This window comes from Ictidomys tridecemlineatus, chromosome 11 (genome assembly GCF_052094955.1).
Source record: "Ictidomys tridecemlineatus isolate mIctTri1 chromosome 11, mIctTri1.hap1, whole genome shotgun sequence".
Taxonomy (NCBI): Eukaryota; Metazoa; Chordata; class Mammalia; order Rodentia; family Sciuridae; genus Ictidomys; species Ictidomys tridecemlineatus.
In genome coordinates this window covers 96,172,277-96,185,089 of record NC_135487.1, presented here as the reverse complement: position 1 = coordinate 96,185,089, position 12,813 = coordinate 96,172,277, and the positions used below count along the sequence as shown (strand labels likewise).

The following is a 12,813-nucleotide window of genomic DNA, read 5'->3' as shown; positions in this document are numbered from 1 at the left end:
CTTTCAGGTAATGATCAGTACACCAATCCCACTTGGCTCACCAGATATCGTTCTTCTAGGTTAAACCATTTGTTTGCAGTAACCATTTTCATTTTTAGTTTTCACTCTGTTTTCTCCTATATGGATATATGTAGTTGGAAAGCTAAATCAAACTGGGTTTTTGCTGGTTCTTTGAAACTTGACATTATAAAGTAGTTCCAAGTTCTACCTCTATGTTTTGTTTCCTATTGACGTAGCCCTAAGCAGAGACTGGTGAAAATCACGTTCATTGAAAGGCATTGCCAAGCTTCCAAAAAATTGCAAGTTTTCTGAAATCTTGGCAAACATTTTTTCATCCAATCTTGATGATACTATCAGGTAATGATCAGTACACCAATCCCACTTGGCTCACCAAATTTTATTTTTCTAGGTTGAAGCATTCGTTTCCAGTAACAGTTTGAATTTTGAGGTTTCACTCTTTTTTCTCCTGTATTGATAAATGTAGGTAGAACTCTAAATCAAACACGGTTTGCGCTAGCTCCTTGAAACTTGACATTATAAAGTACTTCCAAGTTCTGTCTCTATGTTTTTTTACGCATTTCCTGAAATATCATCAAATATTTTTTCAGCCAATCTTGATGATACTTGGCAGTAATTATCAGTACACTAAGTTCACTAGGCTACCCAAATTTCATTCTTCTAGGTTGAATCGTTCATTTGCAGTAACAGTTTGAATTTTTAAGTTTCACTCTGTTTTCTCCTATATTGGTAGATATAATTGGAACTGTAAATCAAACACGTTTTTTTCTATCTCCTTGAAACTTTACACAATAAAGTAGTTCTAAGTTCTATCTCTATGGTTTTTTTCCTCTTGAAGTATCCCATACCAGAGGCTGTCGAAAATCACTTTCAATAAAAAAATTTCCAAGCTTCCAAAAAACTATGAGTTTCCTGAAATCTCAGCAAATATTTATTCACACAATCTTGATGATACATGGCAGTAATGACCGTATACTATGCCCACTTGGCTGCCTAAATTTCATTCTTCTAGGTTGAAGTGTCCGTTTCCAGTCACTTTTAGAATTTTTAGGTTTCAGTCTGTTTTCTGCTATATTGATAGATATAGTTGGAACTCTAAATCAAACACAGTTTGTGCTAGCTCCTTGAAACTTGACACAATAAATTAGTTCTAAGTTCTATTTCTATGGTATGTTTCCTTTTGAAGTAGCCATTACCACAGACTGGCAAAAATCATTTTCATTGAAAGGAGTTTCCTAAAATCTCAGCAAATATTTTTTGACCTAATCTTGATTATACTTTCACGTAATTATCAGTACACTAAGCCCACTTGGGTGCCCAAATTTTGTTCTTCTAGTTTGAAGCGTTTGTTTCCAGTAACAGTTTGAATTTTTTGGTTTTACTCTGTTTTCTCTTATATGGATAGATGGATTTGGAATTGTAAATCAAACACGGTTTGTGCTAGCTCCTTGAAACTTGACACAATAAAATAATTCTAAGTTATATCTGTATGGTTTGTTTCATCTTGATGTAGCCCTTATCAGAGACTGGTGAAAAACACTTTCATTTAAAGGGGTTGCCAACCTTCAAAAAAAACTACAAGTTTTTTGAAATCTCAGCAAATATTTTTTCACACAATCTTGATGATACTTGGCAGTAATGATCAGTACACTATGCCCACTTGGCTACCTAAATTTTGTTCTTCTAGGTTTAAGCGTTCCTTTCCAGTAACTGCTTGAATTTTTAGGTTTCACTCTGTTTTCTCCTATATTGATAGATGTAGTTGAAAATCTAAATCAAACACGTTTTGTGCTAGCTCCTTGAAAGTTGACACAAAAATGAGTTCTATGTTGTATATCTATGGTTTGTTTCAACTTGATGTAGCTCTTAGCAGAGACTGGCAAAAAACACTTTCATTGAAAGGGGTTGCCAAGCTTCCAAAAAACTACGAATTTCCTGATATCTAAGCAAGTATTATTTCACCCCAACTTGATGCTACTTGGCAGTAATTATCAGTACACTAAGCCCACTTGCCTGCCCAGATTTTTTTCTTCTAGGTTAAAGTGTTTGTTTCCAGAAACAGTTTAAATTTTTCTGTTTCACTCTGTTTTCTCCTATATTGATAGATGTAGTTGGAATTGTAAATCAAACACGGTTTGTGGGAGCTTTTTGAAACTTGGCACAATAAAGTAGTTCTAAGTTCTACATCTATGGTTTATTTTCTTTTAAAGGAGCCCTGACTATCAGGTGAGGTTCTTGGTTTTGAACTTCACACAGGACAGCAGTATACCTAAATTGCAGAACCACAGACTGTGCCCTGTCCTACAAGCTTTTAAATAGCAAGTATCCATTAGTATTTTGAAGTAGCAAATATCTATTTTATTTATTGTTTAATTCCACCACAAAATGCCCACAGAAAAGACTTATTGAACATTCTATATTATCAGAATCTTGTAGATGCTAATTTCTGAAGCAGTTCATGAAAAAATTAAAGTCAGCATACATAACTTGCTCAATGACAAACACATTCAGAATTTGATCCCAGGTCAATCTGATTCCTAAGATCATGTTCTTTCCATGACAGTGTTTTATGGCATGGTGCCTCATCATTGAGGACATTTATGATTCAGTCAATTATTTGTCAAAGAAATACTGAATAGTCTTCTTTTTCAAATACCTGGGATTGGTGTGGCTGGCTAGCTCATCTCCTTGGCAGAACCTCAGTGGCCAACTTGACGTGATCTTTGGCAGTAATCAGCTGCTGAGGAAAACACTCCTGGAATCTATTTCCTATGTTTTTCTTTCTGCCTGTTTTCATGCTTTAAGAGCTCAATCTTCTATTTTATTCCTTTTGCCAATATAAGGCCAATAGTCTTTTAAACAGTTATAACACATTGGTAACTTTGGGTAGTGAGCTTGATTTTTTGTATGAGCTTTAGTTGGAGCTTGAAAATGCTGTTAAAGCAATACAAATATAACCTGTAAGGTGATTAAGAAACATTAAGCTGTTAATGATAAGGAATATGGGTCTGATGACCTCAGCTTCCCATATCAAAATGTTACTCTATTCCTAAAGTTCACTTAATAAGTAGAAAGAGGTGCTTATTTATAGTCCACAATAAATCTGCAGATCTTGATGTAATGGAAAGAATAGAGAAGGTATCAAAGGGATAATTACATAGTATTACTACTTAGAAAGGAAGAAAAAGACTCTGAAAGACTTGTCAAAAAAAAAATAAAAATTTAAATGAGAGAAATGAATTACAGTAGATGGGGTAGAGAGATAAGATGGGAGGGGAGGGGAGGGGAGGGGGGATAGTAGAGGATAGGAAAGGCAGCAGAATAAAACATACTCTAGTATGGCAGTATGTAAAAATGTGGATGTGTAACCAATGTGAATCTGCAAAATGTATATGGGGTAAAAATGGGAGTTCATAATCTGCTTGAATCAAATGTATGAAATATGATGTCAAGAGCTTTGTAATGTTTTGAACAACTAATAATAAAAAAATTAAAAAAATTTGAAGAATCTCACTTTCCTTTAAGTACACAGGATCTTGGTTACTCCTAATAGCTACCATCAGAGACGTGTAAAAGTGTGGAGGCTCAGGAAATAAAAGTTACATGGCGGCATAATAAAGATGATTGTTTTCTCACTTGAGTAAGTGGAAAGTTTTGATATTACTTATCCTAATTTCCCCTTATCAGTACTAATAAACTTCTGGATCTCATTGTAATATGATAACATTGAAAATATTTTGAATGCCGAGATTGGTAGCGTAAGAATTATATATTCATTACACAAACAATCAACAAGTGTAAGTTAGTTGTAAACACATGCCAAATTGCATTTTGTATAAGAACATAAACAAAAGATTGGCTCTGAATAAACAGTAAAGGCTATTTTTGTGTAAGCTAAAATATTACGTTAGGATAGACTCAGTACTGTGATAAAGAAGCCCCAAATCTTGTGACATTTTATACTGCTTGATTTCTCACTCAAATTAGAGACTAGTGAGATTAAGTGAGGTGTATGTGAACATGTGTATGTATATGGGAAGTCCAATATACGCAGTCGTTCAGGGATCCAGGATTCATCTATCTAGTTGATTTAGAATCTTCTAGTGCCTTAGAGTTCTCTCTGGAAGGCCTGTCAGCCAGCAGAAAGGGAATACCTGAGAATGCAGAATGGTGGAGAGGCTTTTGATATCAGGCATATAGAAGATCCCCCATTGTTTCCCTGCACATTTCATAACTCCAGGAAAAACTACAAGGAAACGTGTAAATTCTGGTTAGATGTATGTCCAGATTGAAGAGAAGGAACAGACATAATGGTGAAACCTACCATTTCCTACCACAAAATAGGTAATGAATTCTCATCTCAATGACAAAGTAATTACAGGATATGTAGGAATGAATGCAAAGCCTTAGAATTCTAAAGAATATTATCATACGAGAATTTACATTCAGATCAGGTCTCCTTGTCAGCAGTTGGAAAAGCTGTATGCTTTTCCCAAGAATACTATCAATGCTTACCTTTTTTCCCCCTAACTCTTTTTTTGCTATTTTCTTTTGAACATGTTTTGGTTCCTTTCAATATCTCCTTCCAATAGATGCAAACTTCCTTTGAGGATGAACTTGGTAAAGATGACAAGAGAACAGAGCCACGTCTGGTGAATGAAGAAGATAATCTGCCTGAGTTATAATACGTTGGGTAAGATATGACAAACAATAAGGCTTGTTTCTCCAAGGGACTACCCAATTCAATTCCCAAACAAACATTATAAGAACATTGGAGCAATGATGTCATGATTTAAATAAATTTGATCGCATTTATTGACGTAGAGGCCATATAGTTTGGGAAAAAGAATGGTTGCACTTTAGAGCTATGAATCTTCTGGTTATTGAAGACATGAAGGAGAAAAGGAGTTGAACAGAGAAGACAGAGAGGTAGGTAGAATTGTACTTAAGTGGAAATTCCTTCTCCTCATTGCAATGCCTGGCTGGGTTCTCTCTTTTCAATTTTCTTACTCTTGCTTTTTCTAGCTATCCCCCCCTTCCCAAAAAAGGCTTTCAGTCCATCTGACCTCAAATAGCCTCACTTTTAGAGGGGGATCTCAACAATTCATCCAATTTTATAAGTTCAGTTTTATAAAAGCATTCCTTCTTAGGAGAAAATTTTAACTAAACACCTAACACTTTCCCTTTAAAAACCGTAGAGCATATAATTTGCCAGGTTACATAATTTGATAATTTGTAAGGTTGAAACATTCGATGATCCATTACTAAAACCTCCTAATGCTGAACATTTTTAAGGATCGAGTGGAATAATCAATGTGAAAAAGATTTTTTTTAAAGTTGACAAAAAAGGTAAAAAGCTCTACAATGTAAGATGCTTTTAAAGCAACAGAAAAAGGTTTTTAACATGAAGGGTCATCAAGCTGGGAAGATGAGAACTTTCCATAAGTGTTTGAGGGAATGTGTGTTTGTGGAGGGCAGTCTGACAATGCATGCCAAAATGTACATAACTTTTGACCCACCAATAATTTCACTTTAAGAATTTATCAAAGAAAATAAATGAACAAGTATGTGAAAATTTGATGGAAATGCACCATAGCTTCTTTTTAAAATATTTTTTTAGTTGTAAATGGACACAATATCTTTATTTTATATATTTATTTTTATGCGGTGCTCAACAGGACTGAGTTCCAAACCTGATATCCATATGTACAACCTTCTGTGCCTCTGATTCTTCAACTGTAAAATGAAGACAACATAAGACACTGGAGATAACATTAGACTTTGGACTTAAAGGGGTATTCTGTAGATTAATTAAAATAACCCATATGAAGTGCTTAAGGAATTGACTAGCAATTAAGATGCTTTTTCTAAATGTTAGCTATTACTTATTTTTATCATCATATATTATTGTTCTTTCAAATGAGATCAAAAAAATATCACAAAGGCTAAAACCCCTATATTAGACAGACTGCCAAATCAGGACAAAGAGAAGATCCTAAGAAGGAAAAACAGCAAGTTTCTGGGCAGGCAGATGTTTCAGAGAAATGGATGCTAAGATATCAAATATCACAGATTCCCACCCAAGCATAAAAAAATGAGAGGACAATCAGAAGAATTCTAACAAGTAACAAAAAAGGGAAAAATCTTTGATTTATACAATACCCTGTAATTTTGCTATTCTTTTGTCCTCTTTATAGAGGAGAAAATGAATGCAGAATGCATAAATAACTTGTTTGGAGTAAGGGGGGATGTCTGTGTGTGTGTGTGTGTGTGTGTGTGTGTGTGTGTGTGTGCACGCGCACGCGCGTGTGTGCGCCCTAGGCTAAAGCTTACAGAGAATCTGTGTTTTATGTCCAGGCCTTGTTACTCTTCTAGTATCTCTGGAACAGTTATCATTCACTGGTACAGTAGATAAGACAAGATTCCTTTAGTAAATATTAAGTACTAGGTGGTGATAGTATAGCCCAAGTACCAGATCCAGATACCAAAATTAGATAGCTGAGCCCATAGATTTAGATTTTCACTTATGTCATAAAATGGCCAAGGCCTAGATTAGGTGAGAGTCTATGTAAGTGATGCCAGCTATGGGGACCAGAGAGATGTGAAAGGAAGAGGCAGAAGGAGCCAGAACTATTGTCCTGATTTCTTCTAAAATGTATGATACATTTTTAAAAACCGATGAAACTTTTTCTTTTGTGCAACTCCAGTATAATAATACTTGTATCCAACTTAAAAAACAACTTCTATATTTTTCATTTCAGGAAAATATAAATAGTATTCACATCCCAAAAAGTATGAGTCCAATCCAAAGGTTAGAATAGACATTGTATCTGGGAGGAAGGCTCTAATACCAGCATTCTTTCTAGTGCTTTCTCATTTCTATTAGACACTTTGATTTCCAGGCATTTTCAAGTATATTAATCCTCTCCGTCCAACATGCCCAGTGGCCAATAGGGGGCAGACACTCTCTTCTTCCAGGCCTCCATCAGAAATACATTCTAATTCCATTTCCTTTGAGACTGTTTTTTCCCAGTTTGGAAGACTCCCTCCTGCCCCAAGTATCCCTTTTAAGTGCTTAATTTTAGGAGTATTTACTACAACCAAGAGAAGGGCCACACAAAAATATCCAAACATTTTTTTTCTATTTAATTCTTCCCTGTCTTCCTTTTCAACTAATTCATTCATGCATCATGCATTCCTAAATTCCACCCCCTCCAATGAGCTGACAGTCTAACTTGGTTCAGGGTTACTTAAAGAACTACTGATAAAATAAAATCATAAATGCTATAAGCAGAGGTGCTTACAAAATATTGTCAAACAGAGAAGAGAATGAACTCCAGGAGGCTTCCTAAAGAAAGAGGTATTAAGCCACTTTCTATGCATGGCTCTAATTGTTAGATGTACATGCCATTCAGGGTCCATGTAATCCTTCCCAGTCCACTTCCTCATATGACATCCTACTGTCGATATATTGGGTTCACCTAACTTGTTTCTGTACCTCTAATCTGGCTTCTGAAGATGAGGGAAACATTTTGTGTTTGAGCCTCAGCTTCTGGTCTCTGCAGAATCCCAGAGAAGAAAAAAGCTTAACTGAGCTCCTCATTCACATACTGTTTCAAATAAGCTACCAGGCCCTTGCAGATTTCTCATTTGCCACTAGGAAACTTCAAGAAATCTTTTTTCCTTTGTTTCTATAACTATGAATTATATGGCAAAAACGAACCATTTGTAACTTGATTCTTTTGCGCTGATACATCCATCTTAATCTTAAGACTCTCTTTAGTTTTTGCTAACCTTGACTAGAATTCCTTTGAGAAGTCAGCCTTTCTCATATTGTGTCTATCTACCTTACAGGTGGTTCTGACTCTGAAGGCCCATTAAGGATAAATACCAACCTCCATGTTGTCCCTTGCATGTGCTCAATCTGTAGCTGTCTCAATCCTTAATACATTGATTTTAACAGAGGAATATCACAAATAACAAAAAAGCAAAACTTTGGCAATAATCATTACCACCCTTTTTTAAATGATAGTTGTTCTCTCACATTTGCCTTTTTTTTTCCATCATCTGACCTTGGCTTCTCCTGTTTAGTCTTACATGTTTTTTGCTACATTTTAATAATGTTTTTATACTTGCATTTAGACAGAAATACAGATAACCTCCTCTCCAAGAGTGAAAGCAGCCTTTTAACACAGTACAATGATGACAGTTTGTTGGCAAATCCCATAGAGAAGTGTGGGTGCCTTGCTGGGTAACAAGAAACAACTTAGTATTTAACAGAGTTGTGTGTTTTATTTTTTGATTTTGCTAGTAAAAAACCTGGCATGTTTTAAATGATTTTACCACTTAATACCTATTATGGGACCCTAGGGTATGAGGGTCTTTGAAGATCATCTAACCTGAACCCTACACCATTGCAGGAATTGTCTCTACAATATCCCTGGAAACTAATTCTCTTCCACAGACCTTTAAACTCTCTTGGAAGATGGGGTACTTTCTCCCCCTTTTCAATGTTGAACAAATTTTCTATGACTCCCTAATAATCAGTGATAAGAGACTATAGACTAGAGACTAGTGAGTCCTTTCCTTTCTTCAGAATAAAGGAATGTGATTGAAGACATGCTTATAGTTTTCTGATGGCAGAAATGGGAGAACATTCCACTGGTAACTTTGATTTTTTTGGTTGAGGATTAATGTGGTTAAACCAAAATATTAATCATAAGTATAAATTTGTTCCACAAACAGAAGATTTCAAAGGTATCATTGTTTCCTTTCTCTTTACACTGCTTCTATTAACTTTTGGATCATTAGTCAGGATTTTCAGTCAGGATTTCAGGTTTCTGCTGCCAGACCATCTTGAATTAGAGGATCACCATCCATGCCCACTTCATACTTGTCACAAGATCAGAACTCCCATCCCCATACTGATCCAAGTCACTTTCTATCAGTTAATTAATTTTATTTACCCTAGTACACATCTTCCTGTAAATGGTGGGTAACTTCCAGAACAATCATTGATTCTCATCCCATCAATTATAGACACACAGCAAAGTGGCAGGATATAAGATCGACACGCATAAATCAAATGCATTCCTGTATATAAGTGACAAATCCTCTGAAATGGAAATGAGGACAACTACTCCATTCACAATATCCCCCCAAAAAATAAAATACTTGGGAATCAACCTAACAAAAGATGTGAAAGACTTATACAATGAAAACTACAGAACCCTAAAGAAAGATATAGAAGAAGACCTTAGAAGATGGAATAATATACCCTGTTCATGGATTGGCCGAACTAACATCATCAAAATGGCGATATTACCAAAAGTTCTCTATAAGTTCAATGCAATGCCAATCAAAATCCCAACAGCATTTCTTGTAGAAATAGATAAAACAATCATGAAGTTCATATGGAATAATAAAAGACCCAGAATAGCAAAAACAATGCTAAGCAGGAAGTGTGAATCAAGTAGGATAGCGATACCAGACTTCAAACTATACTACAGAGCAATAGTAACAAAAACAGCATGGTACTGGTACCAAAACAGGCGGGTGGACCAATGGTAAAGAATAGAGGACACAGAAACCAATCCACAAAACTACAACTATCTTATATTTGATAAAGGGGCTAAAAGCATGCAATGGAGGAAGGATAGCATCTTCAACAAATGGTGCTGGGAAAACTGGAAATCCATTTGCATCAAAAAGAAACTGAATCTCTTTTTCTCGCCATGCACAAAAGTTAACTCAAAATGAATCAAGGAGCTTGATATCAAAACAGAGACACGGCGTCTGATAGAAGAAAAAGTTGGCTATGATCTACATACCGTGGGGTCGGGCTCCAAATTCCTCAATAGGACACCCATAGCGCAAGAGTTAACAACTAGAATTAACAAATGGGACTTACTCAAACTAAAAAGTTTTTTTCTCAGCAAAAGAAACAATAAAAGAGGTAAATAGGGAGCCTACATCCTGGGAACAAATCTTTACTCCTCACACTTCAGATAGAGCCCTAATATCCAGAGTATACAAAGAACTCAAAAAATTAGACAAAAAGACAACAAATAACCCAATCAACAAATGGGCCAAGGACCTGAACAGACACTTCTCAGAGGAGGACATACAATCAATCAATAAGTACATGAAAAAATGCTCAACATTGCTAGCAGTCAGAGAAATGCAAATCAAAACCACCCTAAGATACCATCTCACTCCAGTAAGAATGGCAGCCATTATGAAGTCAAATAACAACAAGTGTTGGTGAGGATGTGGGGAAAAGGGTACACTTGTTCATTGTTGGTGGGACTGCAAATTGGTGCAGCCAATTTGGAAAGCAGTATGGAGATTTCTTGGAAAGCTGGGAATGGAACCACCATTTGACCCAGCTATTCTCCTTCTCGGTCTATTCCCCAAAGACCTAATAAGAGCATGCTACAGGGACACTGCTACATTGATGTTCATAGCAGCACAATTCACGATAGCAAGATTGTAGAACCAACCTAGATGCCCTTCAATAGATGAATGGATAAAAAAAATGTGGCATTTATACACAATGGAGTATTACTCTGCATTAAGAAACGACAAAATCATAGAATTCGGAGGGAAATGGATGACATTAGAGCAGATTATGCTAAGTGAAGCTAGCCAATCCTTAAAAAACAAATGCCAAATGACTTCTTTGATATAAGGGGAGTAACTAAGGACAGAGTAGGGACGAAGAGCAGGAGAAGAAGATCAACATTAATAGGGATGAGAGGGGGGAGGGAAAGGGAGAGAGAATGGAAATTGCATGGAAAGGGATGGTGATCCTCAGGGTTATACAAAATTACATACAAGAGGAAGTTAGGCGTAAGGAAAGAATAATACAAGAGGAAGAAGTGTTTTACAGTAGAGGGGGTTGAGAGAGAGAAGAGGGGAGGTGAGGTGAGGGGAGGGGGATAGTAAAGAATAGGATAGAGAGCAGAATTCATCAGACACTAGAATGGCAATATGTAAATCAATGGAAATGAAATTGATGTAACTGATGTGATTCAGCAATCTGTATACGGGGTAAAAATGGGAGTTCATAACCCTTTTGAATCAAACTGTGAAATTTGATTTGACAAAGATTCAGCTGTTACTTTGCAGTTACCCCCGCCTATAATACAGTACCTTGGCACAGACAGCAGAGCGACAAAACATGAAGTGGATAGTTAAAATTCAACTTAAACTACAGTCATCCCCAACAGTCCTCCCAACCCTGGGGGAATATTTACCTAGAGCATTTAAAACACTTAATTAACTCACCAGCAGCTTCTCTGGAGACTCCATTACGTAATCTTTTACAAAGTCTAGTCCCAGCTCCAGTGGAAGATGGATTCTTGTCCAGTTTGCGAAGCTGCCATGCATTTGCTTCCCTTTCCTGAGGTTCGCTTCAGCGGGTGCCCAGCGGAGATTACAGCAATCGCCCTGGCCAGGAGATTCTGGGGTCTCCGAACTGAAAACTGCCTGGCCCCGGCGTAGCCTTCTGGCCCCGGGTGCTCCTAGGCTAGCCGCGGTGGCCACTGTGCTGGCGGGCGCTGAGGTTGCGCTGATTCTCCCAGTTCGCTGGGTGCGCCAGAACCAAGGCAAGCAGAGAAGCAGCACATTCGCTGTGTCAGGGTCAGAGCAGTAGCGCTTCCGCAGGGAAGGCTCTAGGTGTCCCTGGCTCCGGGAGCGAGAGGAGAAGGGGGGGAAAAGAGGAGGAGGCGAGCGAGGGAGGAAGGGCCCGGCCGCCCTAGCGGGAGGAGGAGAAAGGGGAGGGGGCAAGCCCGGCCGAGAGGGGTGTGGGGGTAGCCAATGAGCGGCGAGCGACGCAAGGGGGGTGGCGAGGTCTGGGGAATGAGGTAGGATGGGGGAGGGCGCTGCCCACGCGGTGGAGGCTCGAGCCATAAACCAGGGCCCCAAGGAGCCGCTTGGAAATGAGGCGAGCTGGACACGCAGAGCCGACGCCTCAGACCTTCTGCTGAGCCACCACAACCACTTGGTGGCTCGGGAGGCTGGGACAGGCTGGTCATCTAGGAAGAGGAGAAGGAGGAGGCGCCGCCAGCCCAGGCTGGAGCTGAGAGCAGCCACCACCGCAGCCAGAAGTTTGGGTTGAACCGGAGCTGCCAGGAGGAAACTTCTTTTTACTTTCTCCCCGCCCTCCCTCCCTGGAGGAAGAGGAGGGGAAGCCACCGCTGCCGCTGGCGCCAATGCTAGTGGGCTCCCGGTTGGCGCGGCCTGCAGGAGAAGCGGGGGCCATGCCCCTCAAGGGGAGGCGCGACCCGGGGGCCCCAATGGGGGCTGCGAGGACCGCGGGCTGCAGGTGCATGGCGGCGGCACTTGGTGTTAGCCTTGAAAATGCCTAGAAGTATTTCTTGACATGGTTGTATCTCAGTGTTCTTTGGAAGCACTTTTCATTTATCAGGCCTGTTTTCAGTCACCACAGCTGTGTGCTCAGGCAATTTTTTTTTTTTTAACAATTCTAAAAGCAGCAATCAAGTTGCATTCTAAATCCATGAAACTGAAGTAAAGACTGATCTAATCTAATCATGGACCTAATCATTGGATGGCCTGATCTAATCATTGGATGGAGACAGACATTTTCAACTGTATGTTTAAAATTCCAAAGATTTGCATATTGCTACAGTATTTATAGAAAGCATAAAATGCAAGAGTAACCTTTTCTTCTAGGAATTGGAGAGGTCTTTACATGTCACTGATTTTTTGAATGTTCAGACGTTTTTTTCTGATTTGTTTGTGTTACTTAGGAAGAAATTTCTCAATGGCCAG

General features: G+C 38.4%; 1 protein-coding gene across 1 annotated transcript in view; it reads right to left on the bottom strand.

Annotated features, from left to right (window-relative positions):
• LOC144368614 (uncharacterized) overlaps nt 1-12,352 on the bottom strand; it is a 100,756-nt gene extending 88,404 nt beyond the window's left edge. Inside the window, exons 1-2 of the mRNA XM_078027792.1 lie at nt 12,223-12,352; nt 11,308-12,191 (exon numbers count right to left, since the gene is read on the bottom strand). Of these exons, the coding sequence (XP_077883918.1) occupies nt 11,308-12,191; nt 12,223-12,352 (1,014 nt within the window). The remainder of the gene's footprint in view (nt 1-11,307; nt 12,192-12,222) is intronic.
• Nucleotides 12,353-12,813: the final 461 nt, after the last annotated feature.